General features: G+C 51.5%; 1 protein-coding gene across 8 annotated transcripts in view; it reads left to right on the top strand.

Annotated features, from left to right (window-relative positions):
- The window catches only part of DAAM1 (dishevelled associated activator of morphogenesis 1), a 123845-nt gene extending 106406 nt beyond the window's left edge, over positions 1-17439 (top strand). For 5 of the 8 annotated variants that reach the window (XM_068947398.1, XM_068947399.1, XM_068947405.1 and 2 more), the window contains 9 exons: positions 2958-3042; positions 4008-4114; positions 5974-6062; positions 6341-6509; positions 7955-8062; positions 10529-10589; positions 11231-11362; positions 14171-14341; positions 15757-16459. In XM_068947398.1, the coding sequence (XP_068803499.1) occupies positions 2958-3042; positions 4008-4114; positions 5974-6062; positions 6341-6509; positions 7955-8062; positions 10529-10589; positions 11231-11362; positions 14171-14341; positions 15757-15966 (1132 nt within the window). In that variant the 3' untranslated portion in view covers positions 15967-16459. Of the gene's footprint in view, positions 1-2957; positions 3043-4007; positions 4115-5973; positions 6063-6340; positions 6510-7954; positions 8063-10528; positions 10590-11230; positions 11363-14170; positions 14342-15756; positions 16460-17166 lie in introns of those variants that run through there. The other 3 variants (XM_068947401.1, XM_068947402.1, XM_068947400.1) reach the window with 2 other exon arrangements.
- The last annotated feature ends 34 nt before the right edge of the window (positions 17440-17473 follow it).

Here is a 17473-nt window from a genome sequence, read left to right as displayed (position 1 = left end):
CCCTAGTTCGGGTGCCATTTTTTCCTCACTCCTCTTTTAACAAACTCTTCCTTGAATACGGGATACGAGAGCAGGAGGTGAAAGAGAGCTGAGTAATAGATGAGAAACATGTGCTCATGTGGAACAAATATTTACCTGCCACTTCTCTTCCAGCTCTGTAATTTCCACCTACCCCACTAAAGCTGTTATTTCATCTCCAAGCTTGAACAAAAGATTTCAAGCTAAGCCCACCTTTGCATCCCTTGCTAGGCTGTTCTAAGAGACCGGCACCCTTCCTGGTTCAGCTTCATTTTCCAAAAGCTAGCTGTTACGTCTCAGCCTGTTATCCTAGCAGAAGCTACTGTAAAAGATTCCCTCCTCATTTAGATACTTGGAGTGATCACGTCCCCTCCGGATCTTCTTTTGCTAAACTAAAGAGGCTGAGCTCCGATTTCTGACATCCCACTGTAGGACGTGTTCCCAGTTTCAGCTCGTTCCTCCGAGCCACGTGAATATTTCAGCCTCCCTTGGCAATATTACTTGTGCAAATTGGGGCGGAGGGGTTCTTCCGAGCCCTCATTGCTGCCGTACGTAGCCACGGTACCTGCCACGAATGGCTCTCCTGAACCGTGCGGCTTGGTGGGTTTTGACACGCTGGCTCTCCTTTCAGTTCCTCTGAAAGAAGACTCTTTTCCCAGGGTCTCGGCCTGTTCCCCCCGGCTATTCGATTTTTTTTTTTCCTCCTAATTCTCCTCTTCCCGCTCCGCTCCCATCTCCTCTCCCTCTTCCCCCGGCCCCTTGGGCCAAACGAGCAAATTCTATTTCTGAAAACTCGCCCAGAGTTATTCCTGCTCAGGAATACCCTAATTATTACGTTGCCTAAACGATTTCCTGCAACCGTTGTGCGGCTAACCGCTGCCATGCTCTGGTTAGGAGCTCATTTCATGTGCAGCTCAACATGGTATTTATTCACTCAGGGCAAAACGCAGCCTGCTCGCAGAGCCCGCCTGGAGGCAGCGCGCCGCTCGCCTCCCTTTGAAGCCGGCCCGATGCTGTCGGGAGCTATTTTACTGTTGGAAAAGTGTGCGGGCAGGCTTGCAAATAAATGTCCCAAAGGGGTTTGTGCAAACTGCAGGGAGGGGGTGGGAAGAACACGGGAAGAACACCCAGGAAATGTTACTCCGTGCGGGATTTTTCAGTGCATGTAAGCACAGGGGGTTTATTTTTTTTTTCTCATTTGTATCTATTTGGATGGCCTTAACCGTCCCAGCAATCTGGGCAAGAGACAGTGCCTTTGCAATGGAGTTACGGGGGTTTCTTTGCTCCTCATCGGGCTGCAGAAGGTGTCGCTTTGTGTTACACGTGTGAACGCAAGGGTAGTTGTTAGAAACGGCAGTGATGCTCTAAAACCCAAGGCAAACCAGCCGAGAGCCCAGGCGAAGCCGCGAAGGACGGCGAGGGCCGTGACGGGGATGTGTCACGGTGCAAGCGTTGTTCTCGCTTCCCTTCCGGGGCGCGCGGGGAGGGCAGGGGGGAGAAGGGTGTTTCCCTTGTTTGCATTTGCGTTACTCTGTCACCGGCAATGCAAAACGTGAAGAAAAACCGTCTGCGGTTTTGCAATCAAAGTCCTTGCAAGGAGCGCTCACGGGGAGCGCTGCAGAGCGATTAAACGGTAATTAATGGCTGCTCTAGCCCAGGAGGAGCCGAGGGCGTCTTTCTATCTATCTGTTGCTTAAGCTCAGCGTAGACTGCTGTGGAATAAATAGCTACCATGGGAAAAATAGTACATTTTTGCTTGCTGTGATACAATACCTGTTTTTTAAGTAGTGTCAGATCGTGGGCTGTGTGTCCCATTTCTGTTATGTGAAGTGGAGGAAGAAAAAGGTGGAGGGGGGCTGGTTTCCAGCCTGTCACGCTCTGAGGCATGTTGATGTTTCGTTTCTCCCCCTTAAAAAGACATCCGCTCCCCCAGATTTTGGATCTGTTTCGTTCTTCCGAAAGGGAGACTCCAGCCGAACGCCCCTGGGGGGAGATAACACCAATTGCCGTCTACAAGGGCCGCGAGAAGAGCGCCAGAAGTTGGCCGAATTTTCATTATCGGCTGTGAAATTAGGCTTGGGAATAAGGTTGTGCTGGGGTCCCCGGTGCGCGCTTGGCCGTGCTGCTGGGGAAGAGGCGCGAATAGGGCCCAGGCCCATGGTCCGTGGGGAGCGTAACCTCCTCGCTGTCCCCAGAGCCACCGGGGATGCTGACACACTTGCTGCTGCGAGTACTTAAGGGCAGCAATTACATATCACATAAAAACACTTCTATGATAGTTACATAATAATGAAATAATACGATACTTAAATAAAATACCATGAAATAGGAGACAGCAGGCGTCGAGCTTCTTGGCCTAGTCGCCTGCTGGCGTTACCGAGAAGCTTAATCCTGTCAATAGCGATGGAAGAACTGATGTAGGTCGTGGCTGCGGGCTCGCTTCAAAGGAAAAATCTGTGACTTGGGCTTATTTCGATGGTTCAGACACTAGTTTCCCTGCTGCCTGGATCTGCTGGGGCTCTGCGAGCTGGACGTGCTGCCCCCTCCCAGCCTCCATAAAAAGCCCTGAAAAAAGCACAAGAGCGCTCAAGACCTCGGGTGCTGTTTGGGCGAAACTGAGCCTTGATCTCTGCAGCGCTTGGGCCCGTCCCCAGCGGGTGATACCGGGCAATTGCCTCAGGCGAGCGGGCAGAGGGGGACCCGGTTCCCCCGAGCTGGGCGCTGCATCTCTCGAAGGCCCCGGCGATGCTCCCGGCTGCCGGAGGGATTTGCGGGCTCAGTGGGAAGCAAGGGCCTGGGGCACGGGGCGATTTCGGCAAGTGGCTCTCGCAGACTGGCGAGGCCAACAGCGTGGGAAATGGAAATTTCCCATCCTGGGAATGGTGGCTGGGCTGGGCTTCATGTGCAAATGACTCTCCTTCCCTCCCTCCGCCTCCCAGGCTGAAGCTGTCGAATGAGGAAATCAAACGCGCAATTTTGACGATGGATGAGCAGGAGGACCTCCCAAAGGACATGCTGGAACAGGTGGGTGATGCATGCACCGCTCTGTTCCTTGTTTTCGTAGCACCTTTTAAATCAGGCCACGCCACGTGAGGCGTGAGCGCCCCATCAGCTTGTGTCGTTTCTCCGAGCGCCGGGGGTGTGCAGAGCTGAGGCTGCATCCACAGACCCTGCAACACCTTCGGGCTCAAAAGCACACCAAACCCACTGGGTGCAAAGGCACAAGACGACGTCTAAAGCCCATTTCCACCTCCAGTCACTTCCCCATGAACCAGTGCAGCACTGGGGCTTGGATGAGCAATCCCTTTGGGGTCCAAAGCTCGCCTGGGTGCCTGGTTAGAGAAGCAGTAAAGCAGCTAAGTCTGGGACCTCGAGGCTCACCAGTTTGGCTGTGCCGGAGACATGTTTCCTGACTGAAACTTGCAGTTCATTCTTGGTGGGGTTTTATTTTTTTAATTGCATTTTTAAAGCTTGTTCAGAGTTCGTGCAGTTCTCAAAAGGGAAGTCTGATTTTTGATCCCCCTGAATTCCTTTAGGAACATTTTATCTGCTTGTTTACTTGCCTGTCCATAAAGCTGAGGCAGGCCATTTCAGGCTGTCTCAGCAGAAAAGTGGAAGGATGCATTACACAAAACTTCCATCTGCAAATATGTAGAGTTGCAGCAAATGAGAGTCCCTCCCATCTCCTTTAACAGGGTTGATGTTGAAACCTCCTTGGAGTAGATGTAGTACATCTGTTGTAAAACTGGAGTGATGGCAGGGCGGGGTGGAAACCAGAGACACTAATGTGATGGGGTAACAGGAGGAAGGAGGGTAGGACAACGATAACACACTTGTTTTTTCGTAGGAGATTTGGAGTAATTGTCGGTCTGTATTGAGCAGGTAGTGGATTCAGGTTGCTAGGTCGCTGGTTTGCTCATGAGGAACCGTGAAACTGTGCATGGATCTCATGTCTACAAATGCTTTCCCTTGTTTGCTCCCTTGTTTAGCTGCTGAAGTTTGTTCCTGAAAAAGGTGACATTGATCTCCTGGAAGAGCATAAACACGAGCTGGACCGCATGGCCAAGGCCGACCGGTTCCTCTTTGAAATGAGCAGGTAGGCTGGCTCAGTGTGAGATGCAGCGTTTCAGGACACGCATGTCCTGCAACGGTTGAGGAGGCTCATCATGAGGCTGCTGCTTTGTGAAGCTCGGGCTGGAAACATGCCATAGTTTGTTTTGCGTGTCCTGAAATGTGTGGGCCAACTGATGTGAGGGGAGGTGAGGTGCTGCCACCCAGCAGGATCACTGGTGACGCTGTGCTCAAAATCCGGGTTGCGTACCCAGACGAGCAGCAGCAGGACAGAACAGGAGTGGACCCAGGTGGGTGGCAGGGGAGGAACAGAGAGCTGCGATCCTCTCGAGAGAGGTGTTGGGGACCCCACAGGCTGAGCTCTCTTGGAGATCGTCAAGCAAGCAGGGGGCTCCTCTCCATCTTGCACAGAGCTGAGCGCAGCCAAAGAGCAGCGTCTCCCCTCTTGGAGCGCAGGCAGTTCCCGGGGGTCTCTCCCAGCACACTTACCCTCTTGTACGGGAAAGAAAACTCAGTGTGGCACAAGCTGTCTGCAAAAGACTGCATCACCTGCATCACGGTTCAGGCAAGAAGCGCTGTTTGAATGATAGCAATTCCACAGCAACGTTCCTTTCCCCCCAACACTAATATATCCTAATGAACACTCAAGGCTGATGGATGTAAATTTTGCTGTGCCGTGTAGCTGTTCAGACCACTGAGTCCAGCTCCTCGCCTCCCGCAATGACTTGTCCCTAAAGCTCCTGAGAATATGTGATGGAAAGGAAATGTCATTTCTTCCTGATCCTGGTAGCAATCATTTAAGGCTTAGAGGTCTTGAGGGATAGATAGCCTTATCTTTTGCATGCACGTCCTCCAGAGGTGCTGGTTTAAAATCTTGAAGGTCCCTATTTAAGTCCAACTGAATATTGAACTCTGAATTTTTGCTATGAGGAGTTTCTTAGCTGTACTTTGAGCAAGTTACTTGGTTACAAAGTCAGTGAGTTTTACAATCCAAGATCATTCTAGGAGATCAAAAATAGAAACACTCCTGTTCTCCCTGAGAAGTGCACCAATCAATAACAAGCACAGTATAGTTGCTGAATGTCAAAGGCAGGTAGGATGGAGCTGTGAAGTTCAGACCTGAGCCCCCAGGGCTGAAAGGCGTTCAGAATTAGCTTTCCTATTTCAGGTCACCTTTCTTCTTCACAGTCTCTTGCCCAAATGTGTTTCTCGTGCCTTCATCTTTTGGAAGGCACAACATGCTGATGCAAATACTTCCCTTGATTTCAGGCCTAGCTTTTTAGTTTGCCCTGTGGTCTGTAACTGAGTGTGATGTGTTTGTCATCTCTGATTAATACAACATGAGTGTAGCCCGTGGCCTTGTTGTCTGTGGGCAGGTCTCCTGTGGTCCAAATGACTCAAATCAGACTGCCATCTGCTCACAGCTGAGGTCTTGCTTAGCCTAAATATGACCAGTGTCAACAGAGCAGTCCCTAACTTGCCCAGTAAAGGATTGAACTGGGATGTATTCCTGGTTCTTCCACTCACATGGGTGCAGGTGATCATTTTGAGTATCGGAAGGTCAAGTTTCATCCGTGCTGGGAGTGGGTGTGTCTGCATGCAGCCATACCCATTGCAAAACCATTGGGAACCCAGATCTGAGCAGGATCTCTATTTGGGAGTGGTCCTAAATGGCCTGTTGATTGTAATAGGGCATCAGTATGCACTTTTTGAACCTCATGATTTAAGATAGACTTAAGCATATGTCTAGGAGCCCACCTGGATGAGCTCCTAAAAGGTTGTGGTTTAAGTTATCTTTTTTTTCCACCCCAGCATAATTTCAGAGCAGCTTCTGTCTGCCTGGAGCAAGCAAAGCTCAACCTGCACCTCTCTTTTTCCTGGCAGGATAAACCATTACCAGCAAAGGCTGCAGTCCCTCTACTTCAAGAAGAAGTTTGCAGAGAGAGTTGCAGAAGTCAAACCCAAGGTTGAAGGCAAGTCACTGGATCTCCTTCTGGTTTTCTTCTCTTGCCAAGGGCCTTTGAAAGCATTCTGCAATCTCCTGTTCGTAAGCAGTACACCCTCGCCATGCGAGGGGCCAGCCTGGCCCGCGTGGAAATTGCAGAGGCGTCCCAGGAGGGAGGGAGCGGCGGTCAGCCTCGGCCCTGCGAGCCCTGAGAGGGTTGCCGCGAGAAAAAGGGACCAATGTGCCCTCGGGGCCGGGGCTCGTGGCACGCAGGTGATAACGTCCCGCACCTCCATGTCCTTGCAGCGATCCGCGCCGGCTCCAAGGCTGTGCTTCAGAGCAGCAGCCTGCAGCAGCTGCTGGAAGTGGTTCTGGCCTTCGGGAACTACATGAATAAAGGCCAGAGGGGAAACGCCTTTGGGTTTAAAATCTCCAGCCTGAACAAGATCGCGGACACGAAGTCCAGCATTGACAAGTGAGCGCTCCCTTGCCCCCGTCCTTGGAGGCTTCTGCAGGTTCTGCTCTCACTGGGGGGAAAGGACGGGGGGGGTCCATGCCTTTGGGATGTTGGTACGCAAGAGCCTTCCCCTCCCTCCTGCTGTCCTGCCTGGCACTTCTGCTTAAGCAAGCATAGGTTTTTGGAGGAAGACGGATTTAAAAGGAACCAGAACTGTAGATTAACATGGAGACTGTTAGGAGCTTTCCTTTCTGGGCCTGCTAAATAGCATTCGAGACTTGTACCTCCTCAAAGACTATTTCAGGTTGGGGTGGGAAGTGTGTTTGTGTGACCGAGGTGGGACTGTCCCTTTTGGGGCCTTCCTCCCCACACACTCATGCGTGTTTCCCATTAATGTTGGAGAAGGAGGTTTGGAGCCTGAGGGACCCCAGTGGCTTTGTGGATGTGGTGCTTGGACAGCATGGCACCCTCTTGGGAGGCACGTGGACGTTTTGGTGCCAGGGCCAGCAGAAAGTGTTTGCCATCCGCTGTGATGAACACAAAGACCTCCGTGCTCACAGCGGCTGAGAGGGGGGACGTCAGCCAATCCTGCAGTGGCCTGAGCCATTTTGCTGGCCTTGGCTCCCGGCCTTATGGACTGTCCAGGCCCGTGGCAGGATTTTGGCTGTGGAAATACATCTGGAGTGAAGTCTGAATTTGCAGTATAAAATTATTGGGTCAATTTATTAAATATGTCTCCTGGTACCTACACCAGGGGGGGCAAGCACAAGGCCAGAATGATGCTCTGGATGCAGCTTCCCCCTCTGAGCAGCAAAGAGCCTCGTGCTGTGACCTACCAGCTGGAAGGGGGGCTGTGCTGCCAGAGGGGGTCCCCAAGGCTCTTCTCCAGGGGGACCCCTGTGTGTAGCCACCAGCTATGCTGGAGCTGGTAAGGCTTCAGCTCTCAGCAAAGATGATGGAGAAAGGGACAAACCACCTCCCTGGGTCACTGTCTTGGTTTGCAGCCCACGGAGGGGTAGACCGCTACCAGAAGGCTGAGGATGTGCAGCTCTGTGTAGCGGGTTATGTAGACACCTCCTACATTCAGATACCACAGTAGATACTCAGGCTCTATAGTGGACTGATTTATGGACCTTAGCGCTCAGCGTGAAGGTGCGGAAGTGCATCAGAAGCAGTTGTGGTTCCTCCCTGCGCCCAAAGCCGCCGTCACCTGGCCCTTGCGTGGAGGGCCCAGGCTGCTCCGTGCCGCGGCTGTGCGTAGGACAGAGCCACCCCACGTCCCCAGCGCAGGGCAGCGCAGCAGCCTCCCGGCAGGCAGTGAGCAGCCTCCCAGCAGAAATCCCAGAGGAGACTGAGTTTAGCCAGGATGCTCGATTCAGCTCTCAGCAGCCTGAACTCGTGCTGCCGCTGGGCTGGGGAGCCGGTGACGCTGCCGTCCTAACCTCACCTCTCCTCTCTCCTAGGAACATCACTCTTTTGCACTATCTCATCACTATCGTTGAAAAGAAATATCCCAAAGTTCTCCGCCTTCACGAAGAGCTGCGAGACATCCCGCAAGCGGCCAAAGTCAAGTGAGTAGGCATTAATGCGGCAGCGCTCACGTGTGTTGAAGGAGCGCTGGGAGCATGGCTCGCCTTGCTCCCGTGCTCGCGCTCCCGTCTGGAGGGTGCAGTGCCCAGCTGGACCGGGTGCTGCTGGCCGACCCGCAGGCCACGCGGGCCAGAAACCAACCGTTTAGGCAGAAGCCAAAAGTTGGTAATGCAGCAAGCAACAGCTGGTGGCTTTAAACCTCAGCCCTTGCAGCGAAGGGTTGTAAGCCTCCGACCGCGAAGGAGGAGAGCTGCTTGGAGCAGCCGTTTCCTGTTGCTATCTCACCGCAAAAGCATTTAATTAATTTCTAATGAAACGTTAAGTGATCTGGTAGGAAGCGGGCGCGGTGTGGTTGCAGATGAAGGTCAGCTGTGCATCTGTGAGTGCGACGGGGAGGCTCTGTCCTACTGCACGCGCAGCTTTTCAGGAGCACGGGCAGCCCACGGGACACGGGCGCCACGCAGTTACTCACCGGGGCGTCCTGCCTGGCGCTTGCTTAACCACCAACGTGAACCATTGGGTTTCTGCTTTGAAAACCTGCGCCGTTGGTTATTAAACCCTGCCTGCTTCGCTCTAACCTCTTAGAGTGGGCTGGTGCGCTCTCTTAGCAGGCGGAGGCCCCGGTTCAGCAAAGCCCTTAAACGCATGCTTAACTTTAAGTGCATGAGGAATCTGCTGTTGCTCTGCAAAGCCCTCAAGTATGCGCTTAAGTCCCTCTGAAGTCAATGAGGCTCTATTTTGGTTTGAAAGCCCGGCGTGCGCTTACGTGCTTTGTTGCTTTGGGGGTCTGAGCATATGACAGTGAGTCAAAGATTATCCATTTCTGAAATCGGTAGGCATGCGACTGAGAGCATATTTGCTTGCGCTCGTACAATCCGTGAACACGAAAAGGGCCTTAAACTGTAGCTTTTTAGAGACGGGATAACAAATATGCATGGAATTTATGCTGGCTTGTGGGTCTTTTAAGTTTCAAAGTGCTTTTGTACCAAAGGCTAGATTCCCTGTTGAAAACTTGTAACATACAAAGCATTTTGGGTGGCAAACGTCACGAGGTTTAAAGCGTAGAATAATTTGCAGCTTGTTTTAGTATCACAGAAATTATTCAAAACATGTGGACAAATCTTTGCCTGCGAGGAGGAGTGTATGGCTGCTGCGTCCTTGGGCAACAGTTGAGGAAACTGTTGCGTGTGGGTGGACAGGAGGGTGCTGTGTACAGCCCCTCGCCTGTGCACAGTCGCTCGCTCCTATGTATGTGTATCTGCAGCTGCTGTACAAATACCCATATGAGAAAGAAAATGTCTGGGTAGAGGTTTTTTCTAAACTTTTTTCCTCTTTTTTTTCCCTCATTTTCCTCTAAATTGGACGCCGTGTTTAATGGCTGGGCTTGGTCCAGTCTAGGGCGAAACCGCAAAGTTTCTAAATCTCTGGAAAACTCTCAATTTCCCCAGCCCTGCGGCTGTTAAGCAAGCTCGCTCCTTGTAGTCCCACCGCTAGTGATGAACTGCAGGTCTTCCCTGCGCTGGAGCAGAGGGCTCCCAAAACTTCCTTTTCCCAGAGTAGACTTGCCAGGAACGCTTTCCCCGTGACCGGACGTCACCGTTTCCAGGGACCCCGGCCCTCGGGCAAATACTCCTGGAAACGCGTCAAGCCCGTTGCCGTCAAGTCTTTGTCAGAAAGCTCCTGTCAGTTCTCGTGACAGAAAGCCGTCAGCACTTGAACTCAGAGCTGCCTGGGGGCCGAGGCCCCACATAAATAAAGTCAGTGGCTGCCATTGCAATTTATTTTTATTTATCTGTGTTTGATTTGTCTCCCTTTACGAAAGCCCTGCTGTTAGGGATTGCTGCTGCAGTCCGTAGGGTAGGACGGATGCTTTATACGGCATCCCTGAAAGACTGTCTGCTGGGCAATGGGGCAAAAAGCCTATCTTCTGCCCGCACTTGAGAGGGGAAGAAAAATCTGTGCCCTGCAAAGCCTTCTCCTGAGCTCTCACTTTGTTTGGAGGGGTCTTGAGGCCGTTGAGCCGATGAAGCCTTCCTGTTCCCGCACTGTTGCTGTGATTGAAGCTGGTGGAGCTGCCTTTGGTCTGCTGCTCTTGCTGCCTTCCCATTTGCCAAGGGGAGATATGAGGAGGACCCCTTCTCCCCAGTCCCATCAATGCATGCCTTGCTACCTGCCCAGTATCTGATGTATGTTTTTTTTAATGCAGTCCCTTAGATGAAAACTAAAGGAAAGTGCTTTACTTTAAAACAGGGAACTGTCTGATAGGCTGGAGTCCTAGCTCAGAGACCAGCAGCACAATTTGCTGCTTGAGAGATGCTAATCTGTAAGCGAGAAGCAATGTGTGAAGTACTTGGGTCTTTTTAATGGAAAAACGTGGTCAAATTGATTAGAGAGCTGTAAAATTTGTTAGGAAAGGCTGAAAATTAACATCCTGCCATTTCTAACAGCATGACCGAGCTGGAGAAAGAAATAAACACTCTGAGGAGCGGGCTGAGAGCTGTGGAGACTGTAAGTATTGTTTGCTCCTTTACTAGTCCACGCTGGGCACCGTAGCGTCCCTCCTTAGGGAGGCAGGACAGGGAGTTGGTTACGGCATGTGCATGGTTTATATCTGATTTGCCTGTGGAGCAAGACCTTTGAAGTGCAGCAAGGTCTCTCTTCGACTCTAAACTAGCATGCTACCAGGTGCTTGGGCAGGGGAGCGCTTCTCAAGCTTGGCTGGAGTGCTGAAGGTACCTGGGTGAAGCTATCTTAAAGGACTCCCCGTCTTGCTAAATAACGCCTGCTTCCTCCATCTCTCCTTCTGGATTTGGCCTCAAAGGCATAGAGCAGCCATGCTAATCTAAAATGGGGTAATCTGTGGTCTCATGTGTGTCAGGAGGGAGCAGTAGTGTGATGCAGCTGGAACCCTGCACTGGCACTAACAGAGCTGGAGGCTGCAGGAAAAATGCTCCTGAAATGACAAGGAGAGAGCAACAGTCCCGTAGTCCTGGGGTTTCACCGTGCTGTTTGGTGTGACTAGGGAACAGTGGCCTATAACCAGAAGTCTTGGTTTGTAACTGAAGAGCTTCTGGGCTTATTCCTGGTTCTGCATGTTTGTGTCCCTAATCAGCAAGAGCCTCACCAGATGCACATTTCTTTTCCTGAAGGAGTTGGACTTCCAGAAGTCTCAGGTTCAGCAGGCCGGAGACAAGTTTGTGTCTGTCGTCAGCCAGTTCATCACGTTAGCCAGCTTCAGCTTTTCAGATGTTGAAGATCTTCTGATGGAAGCAAAAGAGCTGGTAAGGTCACTGGTGTCATTGAGATCCGGGTAACATTTCAGGCTTTTCCTCCAAGTGAAAGGAGAGGAGCCGTCCTGCCATTCACAGAGCATGTGTTGTGTGTTAACATCTCAAATGTCTCTGCCCCATGGGATCATGCCTGTGCGAGGACTGGTGAGCATCCTGCTGAGACCTTGACAAGAGAAAGGCTCACAGTTTCTTCTGAGCGTGTGGCTGGTGCACGGGTGGTACATCCTTATCTGTACCCCAGGCCTTTTTTCTGCTCCACAGTCCAGTATGCCAGGGAATCACAAATCAGGCCAACAAACTGCTTCTGGGACACGAGATGTGCTGTAAGGAACTGTAAGGCAGGGGCTAACTTTGGGAGAGTTGTGTCAGTCAGCGGAGAAGACAATAGCTCATTTGGGAGGATATGAGTTTTCTTGAAGAGCTTTCACTCAAAACTGGAGAGTTGGCTTTGCTCCCTGTATTGTAAAATGGAAATATCCTAATTTTGATAGCTTTAGAGTTAGAAATGCAGTAGGTGGGCATCTGAGCCAATGAGGGCTGAAGGCAGTGAGAAAGTGGGCTGCCCTGTCTAGTGTTAATGTAAGAAGAGCTAAAAATGAAACTTGGTCTTCAAGCAGGGCATGTGGTTACACAGAGATCTACATTAGAGAGAGACAACCTGGGCCAACTGAACTACCTCACTTCTATAGGGCAAAATAACAACTGAGACATAACCCGCACGTCTGAGACTTGCCCGGCTCTTCTCTCTACAGAAGGAGGAGAGGAGCTTAGTGACATGAACTGAGGCCAACCTCAGACCTGGTAACAAAACCTACCTAAAAGGTTCACCTCCCCCAGAGTAGTGGTTTGGCTTGTACCTTGGCAAGGGCTTTGCAGTCACCAAGCAACATGAGCAATGACCTCTTGCCGCATCATCCTCTCTCTCCTCAGCAGGCTGGCTTAAATCTTGGCAAAGGGGTGGCCAACACCGAAAGTTGACTAACACCTCCTGTGATTCCCAAGTACCCTTTGCTTCCCCTCTTTCAGCAAAAGTGCACACAGCTGTTTCTGCCGTGTACTCCAAGAACTGTCCTCCAGTATTTCCTCCCCAGCCTAGCCTTTACTCTTGATTGAAATGGCAGGGAGATAGTCCGACAGAGGACCTTGTAAAGGTCCTCTCCTTGTCCCACTGAATGACCCACCTGTCCAAAGACCGAAGCTGTCAAATGGCAGCCCCTCCTCCTCCCTAGTTGCATCGACGTCCAAGTAGCACTGTCATTCAGACCATCCTCCAGAGCTCGAGCGTTACAAGTGACCATTGCTCTCCTGAGGCCATAGCTAAACCAGGCCACCCTTTTCAATTGTTGATGCTAGCCTGGCAGATCTTGCCTGCAGTGAGTTAGGACTGCTGGAGATGGTGACAAATGCCTGCAAACCATACTGTCCTCGGTTGACTTAACAGATCTGGAGGAGAAGGTCTGGTTGTGGTCTGCAGAGCCCATCAAAGCCTACTCTAAAGCAAATGCACAGCTGTTCCTGTGGTTAGCAGATAGGATGGACTGTGAAAAGTACACCAGTCATTTGCTCTTTGCTTTTTAAACATGTCCAGATTCCAATTGCTTTATCATTATTTCTTAGGAAAAGAGAAACATCGTTATCTTGTAAACTTTATATTCTGTGAGGATAAAATTGTCAGCCTTTCTCCACACCAGAAACATGGTAGAGAAGCCAAAACCTTGATGAAAATCAACAGCAATGACCCTGATTGATTATGGTTGATGTTGTGTCACTTCTCAAGTTCGTCCCTGCATCTTGAAGTGCTAAATCTCTTAAAACAATCAAAGAAAAAAAACTGGCCTAAATGTCTTTAAAAGAGCCTAAGACAGCTCTGAAAATAAAGCTAAATCGTACCGGCAGCCTTCAAAAATGTTTTTCTCAGTCAGCAGAGCAAAATCAAAGCAACTAATAAATTTATGCTTTGACTTTGTTTTTCCTTTTTTTAATCTTGCTTATCTCAAGAAATGCCGTCACAATTTTAACAAACTTTCTATGCACAAAGAGTCTCCTTCAGACTGTAAAAGAGAACAAAGGATTTAAGCCCAAGGGACGACTTGTGGGCTCCTTGGAGACCTTGACACATTGGCAGATAGTGGATGTCCTGTCCTGACCTTTGCTACAGCTTTATTCAAATCTCTTACGTTACTGGTTTGCAAGCAGCATGGAAGGCCGGAAAGCTTCCTACTCCCCTACCCAGTGCTGTGTCTGCGCCCAGGCAGAAACGTCTTTTAGAAGTTTCACCAACACATTTGGTTTCAATATCAGAGCATGTGGCAGTGATGAATAATACCCCAAAAATACTTCAAAGAGAAGTTAAAAGTGCGAGTTTCCCTTCCCCTGCCGTGTTTACTATTAGTTTTATGTCTTCAGTCTTCAGTCCCACAATATTTTGCTTCCTTGTTTTTACTACTGCTTAGTTAATAAAATTGAGTTAGGGACTATGGGACACTAAGCAGAACCAGAGGTGTGAAGCTTTGCATGTGATTTTAAAGGAGGATGTTTTAAAAGAGTGGGTTCTGGGAACTCTGCAGGTAGACTCTGATAGGGTAGCTGTCTAATGCGCAGAAGATAAAATGTGAGATGATTTATTTCAAGTTGAAATCAAGGCTTGATTGGTCATATCCCTGTTTTTCACTCTGCTCCCCACCTTCTCACCCGAAGTGTTTCTCTCCTCTTTGTGAGGTCAAACACTTTCCATGAAGGATTTTACCAGCACAGTGGATGTCTCTTTAGACTAACAGACCCCCATCCACTCTTTCTCAGTTTTCCAAGGCTGTGAAGCACTTTGGAGAAGACACGGACAAAATGCAGCCGGACGAGTTCTTCGGCATCTTCGATCAGTTCCTTCAAGCTGTGACCGAGGCCAAGCAGGAGAACGAAAACATGAGGAGGAGGAAGGAGGAGGAGGAGCGCCGGGCACGCATGGAGGCACAGGTGAGTGGGACGGGGGCACCAGCGAGGCTGTGGTCTCAGATGGCGCCTGGCCTGGCTGTCCTGGGGTTGTTTGATGGGAGAGACTGTCTGGGGAGGGCTGAAGAAGGCAACTCTGCCCTGCTCTCCCCCATAGCTCCCGTTGGCCTGGGGGGCCAGGGAGCAGCGAAGGGCAGACAAAGTGCTTCTGCACCCATAGACCCACCACCTTTCCCTCTTGGATTGCTTGCTTAATTAACTAATGACTTGGGAGGTGGCACGATACGGTCGCTAAAATGCTGGCTGCATTGCAGAAGAGGTAGGTTCCCCTTTTCCAGCTCTTCGTCAGGCTTCTAGTGCTGCCTTGATATAGCCATGGATCTCCTCAGGAGGCTCTTCGGCACCTTATGCCTAGCTGGGACGAGGTGACGGTACTTACCCCGTGCCCTTCCCCGAGGTGGTTCTTCCACGGGTACCTTCTGTGGAAGGACAGGAGAGAACACAGAGCTGAAAACGCGTTAGTCCGCCGTCTTGGACTTTGCCCCTGCAAAAGTAGCCCCGTCTTCTCTGTGTCCAAGCCCGAGGTTAGCCACGCGTGCTGGCACGCTCGGTTTAGGGCAGGGGATCTCAGAGCCTGTCTCGGCCGAGCTGTCCATACCCTACTCTGACAGCCGGCAGCGCTACCCGCCGGCTCCCGTTGGCAGCCGTGCCCCGGCGAGGAGGTGAGGGAGGGCTGCGCTGCTGTAAGGCAGCTCGGCCCGAGCCCAGCCCGGGGCTGCTCCAAACCACATACCCCCCTCCGTGCCTTAAGGAAACTGCCTGTGTCTTGACCAAAGTGAAATCTTGCATGAAACCAGACATGACGTGTGTGCTGGCAGCCGCCGACTGGCTCGCCACCCCCTCGGCCGGGGTTGCCTCCGCGCCGGCGCTTCCCGTCTTTGGGCTCCCCGTGACCCCGTGGGAAAGAGGAGCCGACTTTTCCCGGGGGGCCCGAAGCCGGGGAGCTCGACCGGCGGGGGTGACGGCAGGTCATGGCCGTGGCGGCAGCGGTGGTGGCCGAGCCGAGCAGCCGGTGCCGAGAGCGGGGCTGCGCCGAGCCCCTTATCTGGGAGGCGATAGGGAGGCCGGGATTTTGGGTGGTGGCCATGGGATGGAGGCTGTAAGCCGCGCTGCCGTCTGGAGCGAGCGTTGGCAGAAGGGGATAACACCCAGCAGCCGACTGTAAGCTTAAAAAAAAAACCCATTTTTGATTCTTTTTGATTTTTTTTTTTCAATATTTCCAAGCCGTTTCAGAAGGGGAGGAGGGCAGGAGAGCTCTGTGCGGGAGACGGGGACGAGGGAGGACAAACAGTGACCCGAAAGCCAGGCTTTAAGAGGTGGCGGGCTTGGTGCTGAGCTATCCTTTCTCTCCCCCACCAACCCGCGCCGGCCCCGCGTAGCTCAAAGAGCAGCGCGAGCGGGAGCGCAAGGCCAGGAAGGCGAAGGAGAGCGGCGAGGAGGGCGGCGAGTTCGACGACCTCGTCTCGGCCCTGCGCTCGGGCGAAGTCTTCGACAAGGACCTCTCCAAGCTGAAGCGCAACCGCAAGCGCATGGCCAACCAGCTGGCCGACGGCAGCCGCGAGAGACCCGTCACCAAGCTCAACTTCTGAGCCCGCCGAGGTGGGGAGCGGGGAGGGGACGCGGACGCGTGCGCACACACACACACAAAACAACAACGAGAAACAGTTTTTAAAAAACGATTAGTCTTTTCGAAGTGGCTAGTTTTTTGGGTTTTTTTTTTTTTTTCCATTATACTGCCTTGTAATTCGAACTGAAACAGCCGCACGCTCGTTCTCCGCGCGGATGAGCGTGCGTGTACATACGTCCTGTATATATAGAGCCGGGTCGGTTGTGCGGCTGGAGACACCGGCGTCGGGGTGTCTCTGTGTGTGTGTGTGCGTGCGCGCGCGCCTGTAGGCGCTCGTCACCCTGCGTGAGCTGTTCCCTTGCCTCCGCCCGTAAGTCGTTACTGTGATGCACAAGCACAACGCCGCGTCTGTCGAGGAAGGAGCTGGTTGAGACCCGCCAAGGCGCCGAGAAGCCTTTCCCGCGCGGGGGAAAAAGGGGGAAACGCCTCGCGCGCCCTCCGCGCTGGTTAAAGGCAAAAAAAAAAAAAAAAAAAAAAAAAAGATAAGAAAAAAAGAGAAGTCGAGTGAACGCAGTCCGTTTTTTGGAGTTTTTTTTCTTCCATTTTCATTATCGCTACTGTTCCAAAAACTGGAGCGTCGTGTGGTTTTTGTGCCGGTTCCTGCGTTCTGGACCGTAAACTCTTTGTCAGTTGGTTTTCGGGAAACACTCGGTTTTTTTGACTCTTACGCAAACCCGGGATCTTGCTAAAGGAAGCGTTTGCCCCAACGCGCTCCTCGCGCTAACGGCACCCGGGTGCATTTCTGCGTTTATAAGGTTCGCCTGCCCAGGGCAGCGGGCAAGGTCGCTTCGCCCCGCAGCCGAAGAGCGCAAACTTTTGCGTCGTGATTTTTTTGTTGTTGTTGTTTTTTTTCCCCCCCCTCTTTGCTTTCTGTTCAATGGGACAAACTGTATCCTCTGTAAAGGTCGGTCGGGACTGAAGGTCACTTGGTGCACCGGGGGGGCTGGTACCGAGCCCCCGAGGGCGGTGGGCGACCCCTGCTCGCTCCCCGGGGCTTGGAGCTGCGCCCGTCTTTTTTTTTTTTTTTCCGTTCGTTTGGGTTTTTTGGGTTTTTTTTGTTTTGTTTTGTTTTCCTTTTTTTTTTCCCCCCCCCCCCCGATGGACACACGGAGGCAACAGCGCCGAGAGAAACGTTTGTCTCTGAGCAATGTCCTTTTGCCAGGCGGCGTGCCGGTCCGTCGTCGTGCCGGATGTGTCAGCAGAACTACCTGTTCAACGTGCCAGGCCAAAAAAAAGAAAAAAAAAGAAAAAAAAAAAAGAAGACAGCGAAGACAAAAAAAAAAAAAGCGTAATAATTCAGAGCTCTCAGGGAGTAATAATTTAAAGGTTTAGCAAATTAAGAATTGGAGAATAAAAAGTAAACACCATTAACATATTAACGTTTCTATGCTTAAATTATGCTGAATATATAGAGGACTGTTACTTTTTGCTTTTATTTATTCGCGGTGTGTTTTTTTAAGAAAACGAAG

The sequence above is a fragment of the Struthio camelus genome, chromosome 5 (assembly GCF_040807025.1).
Source record: "Struthio camelus isolate bStrCam1 chromosome 5, bStrCam1.hap1, whole genome shotgun sequence".
NCBI lineage: Eukaryota > Metazoa > Chordata > Aves > Struthioniformes > Struthionidae > Struthio > Struthio camelus.
Note: the sequence above shows the minus strand (reverse complement) of the source record. Positions and strands in the feature narration are given on the sequence as shown.